The sequence below is a fragment of the Ursus arctos genome, unplaced genomic scaffold (genome assembly GCF_023065955.2).
Source record: "Ursus arctos isolate Adak ecotype North America unplaced genomic scaffold, UrsArc2.0 scaffold_2, whole genome shotgun sequence".
NCBI classification, from domain to species: domain Eukaryota; kingdom Metazoa; phylum Chordata; class Mammalia; order Carnivora; family Ursidae; genus Ursus; species Ursus arctos.
In genome coordinates, this window is record NW_026622874.1 from 50,800,989 (window position 1) to 50,824,977 (window position 23,989).

General features: G+C 37.4%; 1 protein-coding gene across 1 annotated transcript in view; it reads right to left on the bottom strand.

Annotated features, from left to right (window-relative positions):
• Positions 1 to 23,989, bottom strand: part of USH2A (usherin) — a 676,313-nt gene that overhangs the window by 141,859 nt on the left and 510,465 nt on the right. Inside the window, exons 50-54 of the mRNA XM_026517347.4 lie at positions 22,262 to 22,483; positions 12,201 to 12,424; positions 7,000 to 7,204; positions 1,968 to 2,165; positions 1,093 to 1,247 (exon numbers count right to left, since the gene is read on the bottom strand). Of these exons, the coding sequence (XP_026373132.2) occupies positions 1,093 to 1,247; positions 1,968 to 2,165; positions 7,000 to 7,204; positions 12,201 to 12,424; positions 22,262 to 22,483 (1,004 nt within the window). The remainder of the gene's footprint in view (positions 1 to 1,092; positions 1,248 to 1,967; positions 2,166 to 6,999; positions 7,205 to 12,200; positions 12,425 to 22,261; positions 22,484 to 23,989) is intronic.

Below are 23,989 nucleotides of genomic sequence, written 5' to 3' on the forward strand. Positions count from 1 at the left end.
ATCTGTTTAAATGGTGGCACGCTCAGAGATGTTTCTGGAGGTCTGTGGAATAAAAAGCTGCACGTATGCACTGCTGCTGATCCATCTGACTGAATGTTTTCCTTGGATGGTTCTTGCACAGTGTGCGAAGATGCTGCCCTTCAAAAGCTGTAACCGCATGAATCAGAGCTGCTGCGTGTTTGTTTCTCCTGGGTTTCCTCTGACTAGCTTGGCTTCTGTGAGATGGCTCTTTCTTTTCCTCCTAAATTGGTTGTTTCTTTCCCGTCTCTTTTGTGGGCTCTTCCCTTCCCAGAGTTCATCATCTACGGTCTTGTTTTTATCTCTCTCTCTCTCTTCTCCTTAAATGACCCTATTCAAACTCCTTGCTTCGACTTCCCACATGGATCTTTCTAGCAAATTAAGTCACTGTATAATCCAGCTTCTGACAAGACATTTTCACTTACAGTGCCAAGTAATATTTTCTTCTGCCACTCTGCGACCTGCTCCTTCTCTTAAATATATTTTTAAAAACATTTAAAATTTTAATCTTATTCTCTAACTCAAATTTTCTTCTTCTTCTTTTTAACTTGCATGCAGAATGACACTGTGATCTGGTTGTGATTTGGTTGACACCAAGTCCTATAGATTTCATCCCCCAAATCTGTTGTAACTTCCTGATATTCTCCATTCTGACCCCTGTTGCATGAGCTCATTCTCTTTTGCCCCTTTCTCTGTTTTTCAAGAGCAGGCAATTTTTGTTGTAGTGAGATATTTAAATAGAAACTTTTAAACTGAGGAATGATTTGGGAAATATTATGGATTACAGAAGATCATCTAAAAATAGTTGGCAGAAGAAAGATGTGATAAAGAGGATAATACTGAGTCAAGTTTTTTTTCTTTTTTCTTTTAATTAATGAAACATTGATGTTTGCATAAATTTCCTTTGCAATGATCTCTCCTTTCACGCATACGTATTAATAGTTGAGCTGCCACGTGAACGTGCTACTTAACACAATATTATTTTCTGTCACTGGAAAAATCATTCACAAGCTGGGTGTTCCTATAGTCCTCCCACTGGCTACTTCAGTCCAGAGTTTAGGCATCTCCCCTTACCTTGCTGCTGACGGCACAGCCAGCAACCGTGCAAGCTTTCAGCTGGTAGGAGTATTCCTGAAATGGCTGAATTCCCTTCGTATCAGAGAAGCTCAGTGATGTTCCCTGAAAGCATTCCATCCCATTTCGGAGAAGAATGTAGTAAATAATTGGACCTAAAAGAGACAGAGATATACCCAGATTTGAGTGTCAGATCCTTTTAACTCTTTGCAAACAACTTACATGTCTTAGAGTTTCGAGGAAATGGGAAAATACAGCATTCCTTACTTTTAATTTGCTGTTGGATTGCTATGTTCAAGAAGTTCTGAATGATATGCACTCTTATTGAAGAGAGGGATTCTGGACATAGAAAATTAAAGAGTCATTTCTGTTTATTTCCCCTGGCTACCAAACAAAATTACTTCCAATATTTTTTAAAGGCTTTTTATTTATTCGACAGAGAGAGAGAGAGAATACAAGCATGGGGAGCGGCAGAGGGAGAGGAAGAAGCAGGCTCCCCATTGAGCAGGGAGCCCAACACGGGACTCGATCCCAGGACACTGGGATCATGACCTGAGCCAAAGGCAGACTCTTCACCGATGGAGCCACCCAGGCACTCAAAATTACTTCAAATATTACAACTATTTTGCCTTTCTTTAGCAGTCTTCACTTATTTGAAAGCAGCTAAGATTCCGGAAAAAAAAATTGGGGTCTAAAAACTTGCGAGGCCTATTTTACAAAATGGATGATTAGTACACACACACCTAAGGTTCCTTTTACCAGCAAATAATTTTTAATGGTTAGATGCAAGGCAATTACATGTAGATTACACTCATTTCAATTTCCTTACAGATTTACAGGATTTTGTTATTTTAATTTTAAAAGTGGCTTAATACCATTTGATTGTATAGGTTTCTTCCAATTTAAGACTATCACATCTTCAAGATTATCCATTTTGGTCCACGTAGGGGCACTCAGTCCTTGAGGCACATCTTCTTTTGTCCTGGCTCTAACAGCTTTGCTGAATCCTCGCCCGTAGCTATTCCATGCAGAAATCCTATACTCATACGTCATGTAAGGCTCCAGATTCACATCTGGAAAGGGAGAAATTGAACAGTGAGATTTTAAAAACATTTGTATTTTTTTCTACCATCATATTGAAAATGAATATCAAAACTTTTAAAAACTTAAAAATAAATGCTTAATGCTCTAATCCTGTTGTGTGTGACTAGAGCTCTAATATCTTAATGTTCTAGATCATAAAATTTTTTTTACATGTTTATTACATATAGGGATATGGAATTCCACAGAATAGAATTCACCTTTTCTGAACAAATATGCATAACATGAAAAGAATGACTGAAAACCTAAAGTACTAATGTACATTGGATTTTTTAAAAAAGATTTTATGTATTTATTTGACAGAGAGAGAGAGACAGCGAGAGAGAGAACACAAGCAGGGAGAATGGGAGAGGGAGAAGCAGGCTTCCCACTGAGCAGGGAGCCCAATGCGGGGCTCAATCCCAGGACCCTGGGATCATGACCTGAGCCGAAGGCAGACGCTTAATGACTCAGCCACCCAGGCGCCCCTAATGTACATTGGAATTTAATGCTTCCCAAGTGTGTGTATCCTTTACTTCTATATGGGGCAGGTTCACCAACCTGCTTTTACAGTTTTACATTATTAATTTTACAAATTATTACATTGTTCATATTACATTAAATTATTATATAAATTATAATGTAGTTATTATGAGATACAAGACCGGAAACTTGGCTTATCATGGTTAGTGGATATAAACGACTGCATAACCCACTACATACATCCTTCCTTTTTTCACCAAACCAGAACTGAAACCCAAACCCAAAACAATCACTCTAATTAAAAGAATAAAACCAAACTGTTCAGTGTCTTGAACTGGCAACGATTTTATTAGATAATCGCCCATGTGATTCAATGGCATCCCAAAAGTCTTTGTTCAGTTTTAAGCTTTGCTAACTTCAGAAGCACCAATGCTACAAATTTACAAAAAAAAAAAAAAATTTACTGGAAAATGTAATTGTCTAAATATGTTTAATTCTGTGAATTTTGACTATGTTTGTATGTATGCATTTTTGTGTGGCAGTTTCTGGATGACTTTTCTCAGACAGGAGATCAGAAGAAGAGGTCCTGCTCCTTGGCTTCCTGGCCACCTGCTCTATCTCCATGTAGGGCTGAATCTCAGTCCATCCATGTGGGTTTTTTGACCACATTTTCCTTACATATATCTCCTTACCATAAATCCCAACCTGCCTACTTTATAGAATTGGTATGAAGATAAAATGCACGAAGTCATGTGATAGAACATCATAAAATGTAAACTGGTATAAATTAGAAGACCTTCTGTCTTCATTTTCTCTGGTAAGGGGGCATCTGTCACTTAATACCTGTGATAACCACTGGTGGGCACCCAGATCTCCCTTCTGTCCTGGTCAGAGGCCTCCTGGCTAGGATCTAATTTTCCCAGTTTTCTCTGCAGTTTGGGGTAGTCACATGACTCAGATTTCAAAATGGAAGAAGCATGGAAGTGATACGGGCAATCTATGTCTCACTTTCTAAGAGGAAATCGCTTGCCTTCCATTGACCTTCTCATCCACTTTTGGTGGGCTGGAAGCAGGATGCTGCGATGGCCAGGCTGCACCATGGGAAGGAGGGCAGGACCGGAAACATAATGAGTCACCAACTGGAAGGAATCTGGATCCCTGAAGGACCTTGTGGGGCTGAGCTGCCCAGACCATCCACCTACCCACAGACGGTCAATGTATTTTTCAACCAATTGGCTGTAGCAGATTGAACTGCTCCTTGCTAATAACTGTTTTTTTACCTACCCTTCAGGCCCGCATCACCAATTCTAATTTCAGTTGCAGTAGCTCTCCATGCTGTGTTCCTTGTTCTTTCCTCTATGGCATTTCATTCTTTTTACTCTCTCATCTCTTATCCTCGTTTCTTTGTTTTCCTGTGAGGTCTGGTCTTTCAAAGATGCTCCTAGCCCATGAAAGAATTCTTTTTGCTTTACATAGAAGGAAGCATTGTTGAAATTTTGCCTTCCCTCAACAATCTTTCTCTTTTTCTTTGCCAGAATTTCCAATACTTTTTTTAAAAAAGAAAGAAAAAACACCCTTTTTATCTCAAAATCATTCTGTATGTTATATGGGGCTACTCTTCAAATAACAGAGGGTTTTGCTTTTGGGGGGGTATGCTGGTTCAATTTTTACTTGTTAGGGGCTTAAATGTCCCATGGATACTTGTCTGCCATCATTTCTTCAGCTGACAGAGTACTTCTTCAAAAATGCATGTACAGGATTGTGTCATTCTATTGCTTAAAAAGCTTTAATATCCACTCCTTGCTGCATAAAGACAACCTGCTTAGTGTGGCATACAAGGCCTTCATCAGCTGAGCCCTGCTCTTTGGCCTCATCTCCATGATTTCTCCTCTCCTATCCCGTGCTACATTCATATCAAGGGGATTGTTTTTCACATCTTACTGGGCTTTCTCTCACTTCCCGTGCTGTGCACATGTTGCCCTCTCTGCCTGGTTTCCCTTCCTTTAACCTGATATGTTTCTACTTGTTCTTCAGTTCCCAGGTCAGGCATGATATCCTTCCCGAAGTGTTTCCTAACCTCTTCAGTCTGGGTTAGATGTCCTTGCAATGCCCTTGAAAAGCATCTTGTGCTTACTTCTATCACAGTTCTTACACAGACATCATTTCTCACATTATAGTGTACTTATATTTGTTCCCTGTCTGTACAAATGAGCTTCAAATCTCTGATGGGAATTCTCATTTATATAAGTTTTCATACCTGGTGGGCCCAGTGGAGTGACTGGCTATTAGTAAAAATTTAAGAAATATTTTTTGATAAATGAAATGATTGTATGCATGAATGAATTTGGGTGAGCCCTGGTGTTGTTTAGCTTTTAATTGTAAATTTCTAAGAAAGGTGGACTTCTTAGTCCAAATCAGTCTCAATGGAACTTGTTTTAGCATGACTTAGGTGCTTCGTTTTCTTCATGAAAGAGAAACTTTTGTTATTTTTCATATTCAATTTATAGTATTCTTTGGTAGGCAAAACAATCTGAAATATGGATGGTTAAATAAGTATAAACATATATTCTCTTCTGGAGAGGGCTACTGCAAATATGTCTTAAAGGATCTTCAAAATCTTGACCTTGATTTCAAAAGGCAGATAAAGTAGGCAACTCTCTTGGATCAGACCCACTAACTTGGAAATGAGGGTCCTTAAATCTATAACTGGGAGTGGAAGGAAATTGGAGGGTTCGATGAATTGTCCTCTATACTGAGGACCTTCCTAATTTTCCTAATTAAATATATTCCAGTAAATGTCTTATTTTTGTCTTGTTTTTTTTGTTTGTTTGTTTGTTTTGTTTTTTTGCTTACAGTGTGTTAATCTAAAAACGAGGCAAAATGAAGCAAGGGCATCTTGTTCATACAGATATTTCAATTTCGTAGGAGAGAGGGAAAAAGGGTCCAGATGTACATGACACATGGTAGAAGTGAAAGTCATGCCGCTGTGTAAGAGGAGAGAGGGACTGGGTGTGAGAAGCCTGCACCAAGAACAATAATGTTCACCTATACCCTGGGAATGATGAAGAAGGACATTTCAGGTGGAAGAAATAGCTTGAGGGAAGTTGGGAGCACTCTGAAGGGAGCTCCTGTACCATGGAGTCACCTAAATCTGCTGGGCTTGAAGGCGACATGATTTAAATCTGACATCTTCCCTTAGCAAGTTACTTTTATAGATCTGACCCTCAGTTTCTTCGTCTATTAAATGATCATACTTCCATGATTGCTTTGTGGGTAAATTCAGGTAAGGTTTTAAAGCATCTAGCACATCACTGGAACTTTATCTTTATTCCTGCTTTCCCTCCTTAATCCACCCCCCTCATCCCAGCATCTTGCCTTATTTTTTGCAATCTTAAGGTTTGTCATTATTGCCCACCATCAGTTAAGTAAGGCAGAACGGTGAGTCACGATGGAGCAGAGCAGTTTTTTATTTATTTAACCTTAACTTGCTTGAATTATGTCACTTAAATGTATTCTATTTGACTCTAGATGATAGATGATATATATGTATGTACACACAGATACACACACACACACACTTAATTTTTCAAAAGGCAGAAACAAACTCTGTAGGGACTTAAGTAAATGGACAAATACTAAAAATTTAATAGAGGGCAGAACTATTTTGGAGACGATCTTAAACTTTACAGTGTTTTTCACTCAGCTTAGCCAACCCTGAGAACCACTATTTTGGAGGAACTCAGTAGGACCAAGATGGGACTTGAAAATTGGTATTTTCAATAACCTTGAAGGTTATTATTTCCAGGACGATGGTCATTTAGGTGCAACACCAGGCTGTGGGAGACTGCAGTCTCCAGACCCAGACCCAAGATCAGGAAAGGTTTACTTTAAGCTCCTTCTCAGAATAATGCTGTGAGGTCTCATTGTGGTAAGACAGGTTTCTTCCTCTTTTCCGCCTCCAAGTATAGCACCATTCATTCTTTGCATTTAATGAAAGCCTGCATTCATACTTTTAAGAAAGAAAATGGGGCTCATTGACAATTAACTGCATATACCATAAAAGGACACATAGGTTATTTCCCTGTTCTGGATTTTCTACATGTTTACTTTAAAATAGCATACATCTTCATTTGAAGTTAGACTTTACAATTTTTTAAACTACTAACTTTGAACAGATCCAAAGTGTGCCTTTAATTACCTTGTAACTAACCAGCCCATAGTATGATGAAATTAATTGATATTGGGTTAAGGAGGGGGCTGACATCAGAATGAAACAAATCTGCATTTTCCACAGCTTTCCACTATCCCTACTAAGCCATGGACAGGTGGCTCAGGTTCTGTTACCTGTGAAGGAGAACGTGTTTACACTTCCCGTGTGAACAGTCTCCTCAGCAGATGAGCACATTTCTTCTATTGATTCCTTGCCTGTGGAATTGTGAGGGCCTCTGATCACAGTGCAAACGTGGCTGGTGAAGTTGAAGTCACACCTGCCGCAATATGCTGTGGCTTCCAGAGCAGCTGGGCAGAGTGTCCCGCACTCTGTGATTTCCTGAGTGGTAGAGGTGGGGAGAAGATTTAAGAATTACATTTGGACAGGGGCACCTGAGTGCCTCAGCTGGTTGAGCATCAGACTCTTGGTTTCGGCTCAGATCATGATCTCGTGGGTCATGATCTTGTGGGTCCCAATCTCATGGGTTGTGGGATCCAGACCTGCGTGGGGCCCTGCACTCAGCAGGGAGTCTGTTTGAGATTCTCTCCCTCTGCCCCTTCCCCCAACGCACGCGTGCTCTCTTTCTCTCTCTAAAATAAATAAATAAATCTTTTAAAAAATTACATTTAGGGTTCCTGGGTGGCTCAGTTGGTTGGGCGACTTCCTTTCGGCTCAGGTCACGATCCTGGAGTCCCAGGATCGAGTCCAGCATCAGTATCCCTGCTCAGCATTGAGTCTGCTTCTCCCTCTGACCCTCCCCCCCATGCTCTCTCTCGCTCTCTCATTCTCTCTCTCTCTCAAATAAATAAAATCTTTAAAATTTTTTTTAAAAATTAAAAATTACATTTAGATGTATGTGGGGCAGGTTTTTACAAGATGCAAATGAAATTTTCTTCCACTTAGCTCATGAATAAATGTCTCAAGATTTATGAAAAGAAATGAAGGGGCGCCTGGGTGGCACAGTGGTTGGGCGTCTGCCTTCGGCTCAGGGCGTGATCCCGGCGTTCTGGGATCGAGCCCCACATCAGGCTCCTCCGCTATGAGCCTGCTTCTTCCTCTCCCACTCCCTCTGCTTGTGTTCCCTCTCTCGCTGGCTGTCTCTATCTCTGTGGAATAAATAAATAAAATCTTAAAAAAAAAAAAAAAAGAAAGAAATGAAGGCAGCGTGTATACCAGAAAGAGCAGCTTTGGTGTGGATGACACAGCTTTAGATTCAGAGTCCAGTTTTGCCACTTGCTACTTTTGTGCAAGTCACACTCTCAGAGCCTCAACTTCTTCCGTGAGAAAACGGAAATTGCATTTACCATGCAGGTTTGTTATGTGAATCAAAAGAGACAACACCTGTACACACCTTACATTTAGATACGCTATAAATAAGAGCAGGAATCATTCTTTTATTATTGTTACTTTGACACTTTCCTAATGAAGCTTTAGAGAAAATAATGTGATATTTGAGAATCTGCACTTTTGTGCTGTGGGGCAACCTGGACTGCTAAGAAGTATTCCTTGTCCAAGTTTTAGAAAATCTAAATATTTCATGAACTCTCATTATAGTTATTATTATTTACATTTGTAAGCCTTTCCTCTGATGAATCTCTGGACTTTTTATAGTTATTGGTAAGTACTAGTGTGTTCTAATCTCAGGAAGTGAAATACTTTATCATCCCAGATCACAGGAGATACAAATAAAGCAACCTTTGTAATGCAAAACCTTCCTGCATCTTTCCTTTACATAGGTGGTGTTATTTATTTATTTATTTATTTATTTATTTATTTATTTAAGAGAGAGAGAGAGCATGAGCAGGGGAAGGTGCAGGGGTAGGAGGAGGAGGAGGAGGGGAAAGAATCTCAGGTGGACTCTGTGCTGAGCGGGAGCCTGGCACAGGGCTCAATCTCACAACCCTGAGATGATGACCTGAGCCAAAACCAAGAGTTGGACATTCAACTGCCTGAGACATCCAGGCGCCCCAGGTGGCATAATATATTTAAAATAATTTTTTGCTATTTAAAACTGATCTACATCCAATCTCTCTTACCTCATATAGGTTAAATTATTCTCCCTAAGGTTGTCAAAACAAAGCTGCTTCAGAAAACTAGGGTTGGATTTCCATGTGAATATAGTGAATTGAACACCATTTCCTCTTCAAGCCCAACCAAATGACAGGAAAGGAATACAGAAAGTCCAAGGAAACAGGAAGGGAACTAATACCCACAAGACAGCTGAAACATTTTTGGAAGCTGGGAAGTAGATGAATGTGGCAGAGACAATACCATGTGCCCAGTAACCTCCATTTTGTTTTTTTCTCCCTAGGAATACTAGATTTGCAAGTCTGGCTCAGTAGGAAAAGCCACATGACCAGAAATGTCCATGTGTTTACTCTACAGAAAGGATGTATTGTGCATCCAGGTGAGACCCATACATGTATAATCATCTACTCTCTCCTCTTTTCCATTGCAATCTGAGGGCCATGTGTGAAGCCCCACAAGATGGAAGGGGATTGGGCTCCTGAGACATTCCTTGGAGGAGAGCTGCCTAACTCACATTGGATTGCAATGTGAAAAAATTTTTTAACTTTTTCTCTATCGACCCATTCCATACGTGAGTGCATTTGTTTTTATTTCGGCATAGTTTAGCATGCCCTAGCTAAACCATAAATTAGAAATTTGAAGAAAACTAAAATAGTGCCAAACAAACAAATGAGACAATTCAAGGAATAAAGCAAACAAACAATAAAAAAAAACCACAATGAAATTAGTATTTCCAGAATGACAAAAAACATATCCCATGAATGGAAAAAGTGTGGATGCCATATAAATAACAGGCAGCAAAAAAGAAAGAACCCTGCAAAATTAAAGAAAAAAAAAACCTATAAAATATGGGAGTTAAAAAATCAATCAATCAATAGAAAGGTTGGAAGATGACGCTAAGGCAAAATCTGTATTGAAAAAGATGAAGAGTTAATTAATCAATAGTCAAGAAACTTAAAAAAAGACTGAAAGATTGGTTTAGGAAGTCTAACACCAAACTAATAGGTAAAAACAGAGATTTTAAAAAGAGAACAAATTATCAAAGAAATAATAAAATAACATTCCCTAGAACCAAAGCTCATGAGACTTCACGCTGAAAAAGTCCACAAAAAGTGCATCATCATGAATAATAATATAATCCACAAAGAGGCATGTTGTCATGAAATTTAATTTTTAAAAATTTTTAAATGAAATTTTAGAAAAACAGAATAAAAAGAATGTCTTAAAAACTTTCATAGGAAAAACAACATGGGTACCTAGGAAGAAAGAGGAATCAGAAGAGCAATGAAAGTTTAAAAATGCAGACATGATGTCAAAATCCTCAGTGGAAATAATTTTTAACCTTGCATTGTATACCTAGTCAAGCTATCAATCCAGTGGGAGGCTAGAAAAATGATCATTTCAAATGTCAAGCTCTCAAAAAATTTACCTTTTACACACCTATACCCAAAGTGATATTTCTCCAAAAAAAAAGGCAATAAAGCAAGAATAGGGGACCCTTGGATGGAGAACACAGGGACACCAACATAGGAGAGAAGTAAAAGGAATTCCCAAACCCACAGTTACAGAAGACTTGCAGGGGAGAAATCCCACAGGGGTCTAGTCCTGATGGGAGAAGGAGACAGAATTCTCCAGGAAAGAGGTTTTCAGGAAACAAAACACAGTCTATAGATGGAACTTTACCTGTAACACACTGCTTGATTCAGCATTCAGAAATATTGTCCTTATCATAATAATTTAAATATGAATATTCAATATGACTGTTAACTGGCCTTCATAAAGCCAAGTTAAGCCAATTTAAAAGATCATGGATATATCCTGAACATTGTCCTTGCATAATGGAAGCTATATCTTCCTGGAACCAAAATGAGATACTTGGGAAACAAATGTGAGTGAGCAGTACTGTCATTTTTGAAATGAACAGGTTTTCTATCTTTATTTTTCAAATATGAGTGCCCCTTTAAGAGTTTTCTACAGAGATCCTTCTTAACTAGTCTTTTTAAAGACCCGTCCTCATGGAGAGCCTGGGTGGCTCAGTTGGTTAAGCATCTGCCTCCGCTCAGGTTACGATCTCAATCTCAATGGAGCCCCGCCTTGGGCTCCCGGCTCAGTGGGGAGTCTGCTTCTCCCTCTCCCTCTGCCCCTTCCCTCCCTGCTTGTGCTCTCTATTCTCTCTCTCTCAAATAAATAAACAAAATCTTAAAAAAAAAGAGACATGTCCTTGCAACATCACCATCTTTTTAAGACTGTGTATTTCAGAAAAATTTCCCAGTCCAAACTTCTGAAAACATTGGACTGGAATAAATGTAAACTTTAGGAGCATAGTATTGGATAGATTTCTTTCATAGAATTGGCTATTTAACATTGTGTACAGGTCTGACCAATTTCTAAAAAAAATTTATAGATGAGAAACTATTTTTGATGGATATTTTATATGATTTTTCACTTCATAAAGTACTTATTCACTTTAACAACTTTATGAATTGTCTTAATATTAATTGTTGCAAAGTGCTTGCTGGAACCCTAACAGTCTCAAGACTGTGACATCCCACATATATCGTGTCTACACAGTGACTGTATAGACGTCCGTTGGCAAGAGCCCTTCCATCTTCTATGACCCAAACACCCATTTGCAGCCATCTCCTAATGGTGGATGGCTACAGAACAAGGTAGGGTGTCTGGTTTTTCAATGTCCACAATCCGTTCCTTAAGATGGTAGGTTTCTGGAGTCCTGGGTCAAGTGTAACGCTAACAAAACATGACTTGTCTATCTGTAAAGCACCTAAACATCCAAATAAATGGTACACTCAAAGGTCTATTCACTTTTATGGTCTGCAAGCATTTGCTGATCTTCCACTGTCTCAAGGAATAGGCTACAAGCATGAGTGAATTTGCTGGATCTAAAGTCTATCAAAGGGAAGTGCTGGATTATGATTAGGGGCCCAGAGCGAAGCAGGCAGAGTTTCTCTCCGTTTCCATCCTCAGCACCCATGGACCTAAAACGGCACGACGCAGAGGTCCCAGATGACAAGGGCTGGCTCTTTCGGCACACAGACTTTCAGCCCCGCACTAATCTGAAGTGCTGGGTAAAGCTTCCTGAGAACAGCTAATCATTATTAATTCCTTTAGAATTCATTGCAATAACATCAATCACGGCGAACTCATTTGGTATTAATATGGATGTAATGTGAAAATGAATAATGCACACAGGAGTTTTTATATTCCTATTTTAGAAAAATAGTTATGAACAATGTATTTCTCTTTCCATTGTCAAATCAGCACCTCTGAGAGGTTTTCTATCAATTACCTTCATCATCATTCCAGTTGAAATCTTGTCAGAGCAAACATATTTCAAAGGATTATATCCAAGTGCATTACAGCATTTCTGGCTCTTTGGAATAAGTTCAGTCTCACAGCATTTTACTGGCACTGGGTCATTCTTTTTAACATGTGCTTTAGACTCTCCACTGGAAGCTGCGCAGCATATGGTATCTGACATATTCACATAATCCTGCCCACAACAGAACATCCCTGCAACAATAAAATGTTATATATGAATATGAAATAAAAAAAAGGAAGAAAACGGAGACTGCTATAAAGTTTGGTATAAAAATGTCAGACCCGGGCAGTTGCTGAAATGGTACAATACCTAAGGTAGCATTTCCCTACCAAGGTGATTTAAATGTGTAGTGAGGGGTCCTTCTTACCAAGAGCACTCGACACTAATTAGGTAAAGAACACAAGAGGAAGTGTTCCAAAATCATTCAGTGGGGCCAGACTTCTCCCAAGCTCCATTAAAAAAAAAAAAATAGCCCTGATTTCCGTCGTGAGAATTACCTGCCCATTTTGCGATGATAACATCGTGTTGCAGAAAAAGGGACAAAGTGCAGGGGATCAGAGGAAAGCTCTAGAAATTTGCAAGCGAGAAAAGGTCACCAAGGCATACTGGGATAAGAGCCTAGACAGAGAGGTGAGGTAGGACCATCCTGGCATTGGAGACGCTGCGGTAGGAGTCTTGTAAGTTTTCGCCTGGCTTTAGGGTGCACACACTGGCTTCTTGTGAATCCAGAAGCAGTGGTAACCATTCTTTCTTCATGAGATAGATTTGTTCAAACCAGCTGAGCTTGCTCACTGATCATGTGAGCAATCTGGCCACTATTTTTTGAGCAGCACCATGTTCTAGACCCATCGCTGGACGTGGATAAGAGGTTGGAGGCAGCGGCAGAAAGACCTTGTAAGAAGGAGCATTGATCATCACTTGTTGAGGAAAGACACATGTGTCTTTCATACCAAATAGCCTCTATTCTCACACCAAATTCAGTTTAGCTGCCACATCATCTAGATCTTGCCAGAGAAGAGATACAGAAGAAATTTAGACATAAAAGCCTAAATAAATAAACAAGACTCTAGAGTCAGATTAAGGCAGAAATTAAGGTGCCTATATCCCATGTCACAGTGCTGTTATATCAGAATTTATATCCAGTGATAAAGCAGCACAGTGTGATGAATGATTTATTTTAATTAGAATTTTGTTTATTTATTATTAGTCCTGACTGAACATAAAGAACCTCAACTTCAAAGTGCCCTGGGGGCCTGAATTGTTTGTTCTGGTCCTGTACAAACACCTGCAGTATGAAAGACACTCCTAATAATAGACCAGTGAGTTTTAAGTGCTTTTAATTTAAAAAAAATATTGAAAGTAGACACTGGCTTGGTACACACCTTAAGAAAGGTGTTTAGCTACACATGACTCCAAAGAAGTCTCTCACTGATCTTTCCATTTTAAAAAAATATCTCCCAATATTTTAAGATGATATACATTGATCATAATGGAGTTTCAGCATGCCATCTAAATGTGATAACTGTTCAAAGTAATTGGTTTAAAAGTGAACTGTTTCCTTTGGTGCTTTATTAGTAATTTTCATTGTTTTAACATTTCCAGGAAAATTTTTTTTTCACATAAATACACACAGCAGAGGTATCATTGTAATCTGAGTTTTGATTATGATAAAATGGTAAAAATGATGTGTTATACACACATGTACACACAAACAATAAAAGAAAAATCTACAGTTTCAAGCTTTGTATTGTTTCGACAATTTTTTTCCTGCTGCTTTCTGATCAGACATTTATATACAACCTTGGGTTTTTTACTGTCATTTTTTTCTCTAACAGTTTTCTTAAAATAATTCATGTTTCAATTTTAAAGAGCAATCTGAAAACTGAAAACTGGCCCTTTAGGGAGCAGAATACATTCTCCCCCTCTACTCCCAAGTTACTTGATGGTTTCGCCATGCTTTAAGTATAAAATAAAAATGCAGACATTGACCTAATTCGAAACTCCTAATCAGTCATCTGATCGCTCTGAGGGACTTTTGACAGGTCAACTAAAATTTTGATAATGAACTGTTTTTACACTAGGAAAAAAAAAAAGCCTGCTTTCTTTCACAAAGAACTTCATCTTTGTTTCACTGAATTAAAATTTTCAGCCAAGATTCCACTCTCATAACAAGAAGTGACTCCCTTTCTAGTTTCTTTGGTAAACCATTACTTCTTTAATTATTATCAACCTTGTTCCAGTGTGATAAATTGCTAATTACTTAATACCCTAATCAGCGTTCATTCTTTGCACAGATAAACTGTGACAGTGCCATTAATTTAAATAGTAATTTCACTTAATGGCCAGAACGGCACACCAGACTTTTATGCAGCATTTTCTGAAGACTGCATCCATCACTGCAATATTCTGACATAAAGATGTCTGACGTGCACTAACTCACTTAGGGAGAGCAGATGTTGCAGAGCAGAGTTTGGTAGTAATTCCCATAGTGCATCACTTCAGCATGAATGAGCTGCAAATTCAGAGACAGACAATCTTCTGAAACTGCATTGCAATAACTTTTGACCCCCGCCTAATTTATCACATGTAGCACTTGACTTTTGAACTTTGACATGTAGAATGCACAATTTTAAATATGCCAAAAGAAAAACAAAACAGGTCGTGTATTGTTCATGGATCGATCTATTCTTCCAGAGGTTGTTCCTTAAATTTGTACAAAGGTGAAGATTCTCTTTGGACAGATGTTACCAAAGCGGTACAGTACACATAGAGCTATTAGACATTTATTTTTGATATCAAACTGCATATTTTTTATCCTCCCAAGCAGCATATATTTCCAATAGATAGCTTCCATTTTTTGGATACAATTGAGAAAAGAGTGAAGGAAAGAATCTTTTACTCACAACACTGTGAATAGTTTCAATATATTACTAATACTCATTTAGTGGCCATGGCTGACAAGGAAAGCATTTATAAACATATAGTCCTGATGAATTTCTAAATTGTTAATTCTGTAAAACAGGTGTTCCATTTTTCTAGGAAAAAAGACCAAGAATTATGAATCATGCTTTTGAGATAAAAACAGTAAAGTAGTAAAGAACAAAGTTTAGAACATGACAAATTAATGTGAGACTCTGGAACTGATCATGGGGACCACATTTTAAGCCAAGGGACTATATTTTAGGCCTGTAAGATTGAAAAAAAGTTTTCTGATTAGTCATTCTTAGGACAAGCTTATAAAATTGGTGGCAGAATATGAAAGAAAAGAAATGCATGCTTGTCTCTCCACCAGTAGATGGCCCCGTGGCTACCACCACAAAACTAACAAAGGGTAGAGCAAAAATGCCCCCCAAATCATTGAGATGCATTTTTTTCTACATTACACCTTTTAAAAATTCATTATGTCATAAGGAAATCTTCCCGGAAAATATTATTTAGTACAGCTCTTTCACAATGGATTTCTGTGCTGTATTTCCCTCTTCACAAAGTTTCCAGTTCCTATCTTCTCTAACAAATAGCGGTAGTCATTCGTTCTGCCAAAGTCTGACTCCAGGACATGGAAACTCAGTATTCTATTACAAAGCAGTTTCAACCCAGAGTTTCCTGTCCGAGGCTGCCTGGACAGCATTTATAACAGAGATCGAGCAATGCATTCCAGAGGTATGTCATGATCAGTTACTCACGGCTAACAGAAAATTCTGGTCTCTTTGAATGATATGGAGACTTTAATGTTCATCTCTTAATACTAAAAGATATAATCAAGTCCAATCCATGATTAATGGCATAAATGATAAAACCATACAAGCAAACAGTAAGAATAAAAAGAGTAATAAAGAGGTTTAAAATACATCCAAAGAAAATGGTTAAGAATACATATCCACTGCAATGACGAGCATGACTTTCATCCCGAGATACCTGTATAACACTCCTACACAACTCATCTGCCCAGAGAGAGCAGTAAAAACATAAACGCTACCCCAGCACTTCTGTTCCAACAGCATCTGTTAATTCACTCCATTTATAAAATACATATTGACAAAGACAACTGAACTGGGACCAGGGAGATTTGATTTGGTGTGAGAAAGTCAATTCAATGTGATTTTGTTAAAGGGCTCCTGCAGGCAAATAAAAGAGTTTAAGTAATAAAGTACATAAAGAGATGTTTTACGAGCCAGCCCGGTCTTATGGCAGGCACACAATGCCAGGCAGTGAGAGAGGCCAGGCTTAGGAATAATATTATGAGATCCAAGCCTTCGTGTAGCAGGTATGGTGTTGCTAGGTTGAGGAGAAAAAGGGCCATATGGATATTCTGGAAGGTCATTGAGGTCACAGTCATTAGGGGCGACAGGAGGGAGCAGCAGCAGAGAGAGGAAAAAGACAGGTGGAATGTGTCTATTTTCACTGAAACCTGCAGGAAGGTCAAGAGAATAAAAAGAGATTTTTTTTTCCTTTTTAGAAGTATCATTCCTTCCGTCCACCATGATTACCAGCCTTGGCAGAACTGCAGAATGTGGTGAGAAACTCTAGAGCAGATCTTGAGTCACAGGAGCTAAGTAATGTAATTTGCTTAAGAAATATTTGACAAGCGTGGAAAATCACAGTGAAGTCAATAAGAAGTTATGTTGGGGCCCACAGATGGACTTCAGGGGTGTATGAAATTGCAGGCAAATTTCTGTGTATATTCTATGTACTGGTATTTGCAGTGAGGCTTTGTAACTTTCGAAAGATTCTTAAGGGAGCGTATGGCCCCCGAAAGATTAGGAACCATTGTCCCAGTGGACAGTTACCTCTGCTTCATTTCTTAAAACGGGTACATTTCACTTTTCGGCAGTAGTGTTCTGACTTATTTTTCCTTTTTTTTTACATTCATTTTGCCACCAAAATCTAATTTATCACCTTACGTCACAGTTCTTATCATCACATTGACCCTTCCTTGATTACTGAATAATGGTCAGATGCTTTTGCCTACTCAGACATAGCTCCCTCTATCTCCTTGCACATAGTGGATCCCTCCAACCAACCCAACTGCTCACTACTACTTGGACATGCTTCACAGATGCCAATTTCACACTTTAGCTCAAGCTATGCCCTTAAGCTGAAATGTCCTTCTTCCATCTACACATCTCAAAATCCTACCCATTATTTGAGGTTCCAATCCAATGGTTTAGCTTTTTCTATCACTTTGGCTGGAGTGATCTCTCAGTCTTAGGAATATACTTGTGCTCATCCCTCTTTTATGGACTGTGTTTAACTTTATAGGTAATTTCCTCCTTGACTAGGTTATAAGTCCTTAAGGATAAAAATGGAATCTTAGCCATTTTTATAATGGCAAAGCACCAAGAATAGTGTATTGAGGATAGCCACTATACAATACATTTTTATCAAATGAAGGAGTATGGCAATTGACTAAAAAAAAGCAACAAATGAACAGAGATGCTAAAATGAGACATTTTTGCTGTTATGTTAAAACTCTGACTCATTATGGTATGCAGGGGGTAATGCTTTTGCATCCCCCTGAACTGGCATCCATTGTTCTGTCTATAAGGGATATATTTTTAGGTACTCATCTAAAAGAGGATATACTCAACTGGTTAATGATAGCACAGGATAACTAACTAAGTACCATGATTTTCTAGTACTCATGATTACCATGCCTTAAAGCAGTGATTCACAAAGTTTGGTCTTAGGACCCCCTTAATTTTTACAAATAATTGAGGACTCCAAATAGCTTTTGTTTATGTGGGTTATATCTGTGGATAAATATTGGGTTAGAGCCTAAAACAAAAATTTTGAAATATGTATTTATTAATTCATTTAAAATGGTAAATATATACCATGTTAACATAAATATTTATGAAAAATAAATGCATTTTCCAAACTGAGAAAAGTAAGTGAGAAGAATGACATTGTTTTGTATTTTTGCAAGCCTCTCTAATGTCTGGCTTTCTAGAAGGAATTAACTTCTCATACCTGCTTCTGCATTCAATTGTTGCAATGTCACATGCCATGCAAACTGAAAAACTCCACTGTATATTCATGAGAATGAGATTTAAAAAGGCATATAATAGGTTAGTATTATTATGAAAATCATTTTGATCTCACAGACCACCTGCAAATGTCTTTCTAAGACTCTTAGAAGCCCCAGGTCATTCTTTAAAAGTCACTGTCTCAGGACTTAACCCTCATATGTGGTACCCTGTCTTCTAACTTTGGCATACATTAGGTGTGCAGTCAAAGGGCAGAGTTTATAATGCCTCTTTTTTTCCAGTCTTCCAGAAAATGTTTGCTGCTTGGTAGTTTATTATACTGGCCCTGCTCAGTAGACCTGACAAACATTGATATGGCTTGGGTTGGAGAGTATCCAATGCTTGTCCAACTATTAGAACGATCAAAGAAGTTAAGAGCATGGACTCTGTCACCATTTGGTTGGAGTCAGAATCCCTTCTTAGCCACAGTGGCAAGAATTCACAGACAAATCTCCCAGCCTCCCTTGCATTTAGGTGTCGACAGATAGCTGAGTTGTAGTCAGTGAAATGTTAATTTAAATATTTGCTATTCCTAGACCTAGCAAATAAAAAGCTCACACATATGTTATTCCATGCTCCTTTCCCCTTCTGGCTGCAGAAATGGATACACCCCAGGCGACTGCAGAATCTGGCAGTCCAACAGGTAGCTCATAACTAGGAAAGAGAGCTGACCTACAGATAGGTTCATATCTCCATGCTATTATATAAGAAAAAGTAAACCCCTATTGTATTTGAGCCTTTACAAATTTGGGGGTTCATTTATAATAGCAATTAATGTTACCTGAAGTAATGCAGCCACTTGCTAGCTATGTGATCTGGGGACGGTGTCTCACTTTTGTGAGAAGTGCATCTGTTTCCTCATCTCGAAAATTGAGAGAAGATTAGTACTTACCTTATAGGGTTGTTGTGAGGTTTAAGTGCATTATAAATGTGTTGATGTGTATGAAGTACATCGAACTCTGCTTCGCAAATAGTGAACATAGAATATTGTTTACTTTTTAGCATAGTTGTATCTTGTCTCCTGACCATCGTGTATATCTTTCAGTCAATAAGCAGTGTCTAGGAGACCCTTGACCAGGCTGGATTCCCTGACTAGACTTCAGTTATCTTAGAACTCTAACTTCTTAAGGCTACAATTCATGGGGAAATTTTCTGAAAGGACTATGTGTCTACACTGGACTCTGGTGTATCATATGATTTAATGCATCATTCATTTTCGAAGACCTTGGCAAGTTAGTTTTTGTTTTTGTTTCTTGGTTTTACCTGGCAAAGTCGACTTTCTTTTTACCTTATACTGAATGAAGATCCAGGTATCCTGTGCCATGTACTGGAGGTAATCCTTAAATTTTGGGTGTTAATGGTAGTATCCTAATTGAAACCTAATTCTGTTGTCTATAGGACAACTATCCATCACCACTATTTTCTGGACAGTTGATGCAGATCAACAAAAGACAGTGGACTATCAAATGTTTTGACAGTATACATACTAAAATCTTCCTCTAAATTTGTCCTACCAGGTTGGATTAAAAAAGAATGCATACATGGATATAGTGTGGATCCAGATGGGTGATTTATAACTTCATAGAATAGTAAATGCCTTGGAAACACACCTGATGGTTGTCCAAAGAAAAAATGAAAAACTAGAAATCAGGTATTTTTTGGCTCAAAGAAGGAGAAAAATATTTTCCATACTGGGACTACTGAAATTTAGTTGTGAATAATATAATTAATCACCTCTTACTTATTTAAGGGCTATGAAAATACTGAGAGTCTAGGATTCTTGTTAAGGCACAAGATTCAGGCACCCCTAGCATTAATACTTTTATAATTGTTTTCCTTGATTAGTTTTGTTCTTGAAGTGTTCTTCTTAGCAGTTTTCATCAGAACTTTACATAGAAGAGAATATGTACAAAAATATGGTATTTAACAATAACACTAAAATAATTTAAATAATTATTACTGATGTTATGGGTAATACTTTGATGGCTTTTTAAAAAAGAAGAAATTATAGAAAAACAATAGGGAATTCATAGTTCATCTGCATCAAGATATAATGATGTCCTGAAATCATGCTCAGAGAGGGGCCGGAGTTCCAACACTTGCTAGATACATGAGCAGATTTACCCTGAAGCTGATGAAGCTTGAGTTTCAGGGCCCTTTACTTACATGAGCCCCTTCCGAGGTAGGCACCATTACATATTTTTTATAAAACTAGCAATGTATAATATTTAACTACAATTTGTTATAGCTTCTGTCTCTTGCCCCTTTAACTTGCCTTCTGTCTTATGTGTTCTTGTATTGATTAAAATAGGAGAGTGACCATGTACATTTTTAAAATCTAACTAAGAGGAAGTTGATTTGGGAAAATATTTAGTTTGGGTTAAGTAGCTATGTTTATATGACTTCTGTCACTTCTATAAAAAAGTCATTAAGACTTGAACAGGCCATTTTAACTGCAATTTGGGAAGATAAGGGATATGAGAAATTACCGACTCCTAATTTGGATGCATGTAAAGGGAAGCTTTAAAGAAAGAGAAAGATCAGAGAGAAAAATTAATGGAATATGAAACAAAAGCTGTAAAACTGGACAACAGAATCAACTGAAATATTCTGACATCTAGAAAAGAATTATAACAAAATAAATTTTAGATCATAACAAAGGTAGTAAACTATTAAAAGGAAATGATGGATCTAAGATTGAAGCATAAATTATTACAAATTATGAAGAGAGGTAACTCATAAATACATTGGAAAATTTATACTTTTGCTGATGTACAGATAAAATAGTGACATCATGATAACATACAACTCAAAATCAATTATATAATAAGGATACCCATGAAAAACTGGTTAATGATGTTGTCAATTCAACAAATATTTAAGACAAGTTACTGCAAATCACCTTAAGACAAGAAAACTTAAAATGCTCTTAAATCTTAGAAAGATCCTTAGTAGATATTTCTCCAAATTTTACGATAATCCTAAACATTTACATAATATTACAATGATAAGTTTTGAAGCTTAAAGCCACTTTTCTAAACTTGAAATAACTAAAAATGTTTTGATTAATCATGTGACAGGAAAGAATGAATTATCTTTCTAGAGGTAAATGGTACAAAGCCATTGTCCCATGAAGAGGTGATCAAGGATATAAGTTAAACGTGTCAGGGGGAGAAAAGAGGGATGTCAGAAGTTATAGAATCCAAACATACTATTTTTATGTTAGTGGGATTTGCTAGATTTCCTTTTTTCGATTCGTAATTTTTATAATTTATTTTCCCCTTCTAAGTAAATATTATTTTTATATTTTGTCTTATCTTAATCATTTTATTTTCTTTCCTTAAATAGAGTCCCCCAAATTGTATAACTTTCAGGCATTGCAAAATCTGTATCTGACTACGATCTGATCTTGGACACGGTCTAATCTCTGTGCCTCAGTTTCCTCATTTTTAAAATGTAGATAATAATAGAACCTATCTAGTAAGATAGTTATAAAGATTAATTGAAAAAAAGACTAACTGAGGTAATAATGTATAAAACATTGGGCATAGTACCTGGTTGATAGTAAGTACACCACCAATGATAATGATTGCTTTTAAAATTAGTGATAATTTAATAACTACAAAAGAATAATGGAGCAAAAGAATTGGCATAATGTCATCAATAATAATTTTGTGTACTGTTAGCAATTGCTAGAAAATTTGCTGGGAAATATTCTCTTGATCCAGAACCAATGCATTCACATGTGTTTTTGTTTTTGTTTATGGTGGATATGACACTTGTCAAGAGTAAAGGGTTTTCATCCGTTTTAATGAAGTGCATCACATGAACATAAAAAATGTGAAATTACATTTTTATTTGTGATACGATATGTACTTAAATTTTGCATTAGATATAATTAACATGAGCTTTCATTCCTTATTTGCTTTGTATCTAGGGCAAGTTTCTCAACCCTGTTTCTCAGATTTTCCACCTACTGAAAGGTAGACAAGGGCTCCTTACCTGGAAAGCGGCTGTATGCCATGCCCTCTTCTTCTCCACCACAGCATTCTAAATCTATGCTCACAATCTGTCCACCACAGCACTGCTGGCCATAGCCATCATGAAGCCTCCCAGCACAGCAAATCTGGTTTCCTGAGGTGGAGTAAGGCATTCTGCCACAGCAGGAGTCACCGATGCCAGTGGAAACCCGATTGTGCTGTTCATCTGGACAACATACTTCACCTGTCAATTTAGGACAATAACAATCATTGCATGAGTTAAAAAAATATGCTTTGACTCACAATGAAATTTTATCACAATCATCTTGCAGATGCCAACTGGTTGACAGAACTACTAGAAAGCATGCTGTCATTTTGGAGTTGCTAAATTTCAATACAACTTTAAAATTTTTGCATTAAAGATGTATAAACATGCGTCTACTCACATATATATGTGGTAAATTAGAGGTAATGCTATGTTGCCTATTTCCTCACTCGCCCCTAAGAAATAAGCACATCACGTCTGGTAACATGATTAAGTAACATTACAAGAAAGTTTGCCTAAGAATACTTTTCTATCTATGTAGTATATATATATACTATATATATATTTTTCTGGAAAGTGGGATGGATTCAGAAATTAACATAAAATTTGCATTGCTTAGATTATATTTTTTAAACCAAATTATACACATTTAAGCAAACAAAATACTTTCAATGTGAAGGTCAATTAAAAGAGGAGATAAAAATACTATATTCAAGTTATCACATTTGTACTTTGCTGGGCTGTGGTAGACACTGAATTTCACTAATGTAGTTGCACCCACACTCCCCCTGTACATGATATTCTGGGAAACTTGAAACAAGAATAAGATAGTCTTTTGCCTGGTGCCTTGGTATCAAAGAGTTTAAATTTTATAAATATCAATAGGCATCATTTTGGGGGGGTTTGAAGACACTCTAAAAGACAGGACAACTCTAAAGCACAAAAAAATTAAATTTTATCTTTTAAGGATACTTTGGAAAGGACTACTAACAACTTGGTAGATCTAAAATTAAAACTGTACTTCTCTCTAGCTCATAACCCAACCCTCAGTTGACCTCCTTTCTGAACCCTTGGACTTTGACTCTCTCCTCCTTCTTGCCTTCCTCTTCTTTTTCCTGCATCTTCAACAGAGCCTCTTTTCTTCACTTCCCCCTTTAAAATGAATCTTTCTCCCTGGACAGTATTCCTTCATTTTATCTTATAAGGTCTGTGAGTATATTGACCAGCCTCTGGCAGATCTTATAGCTCTAAACCATGGTCCAGATAAGATTTACATAATCTAGTTAATGACTTGCCAAACCTTTTTCAGAAAAGGAAGGCTCAAGTTCACTAAAAAATTTAGGATTGCCTTAGGAATTTATAGTCCTGGACTTCCTGATCTCTATCAATTCATTTATCTACGTGTGAGGTTGAGATATGCCAAAACTTGGTTAGTAAAAACAAGATGAATTGCTTACCAAAATGATATTAAAAATATGGGGCAATATTTATCTATGGGTACATATGTAAATAATATAAAAATAGGACAAGAACTCTTTGCAGGTATCATTGAAGTCTTTCTTGTCCATATTCATTGATAAAAAATCCATCCTAGTAGATGAAATGTACAAATTACTGGAAACATACAACCTAGAAGACTGAATCATGAAGAAATAGAAATTTTGAATAGACCTATAACTATTAACAAGATTGAATCACTTATTA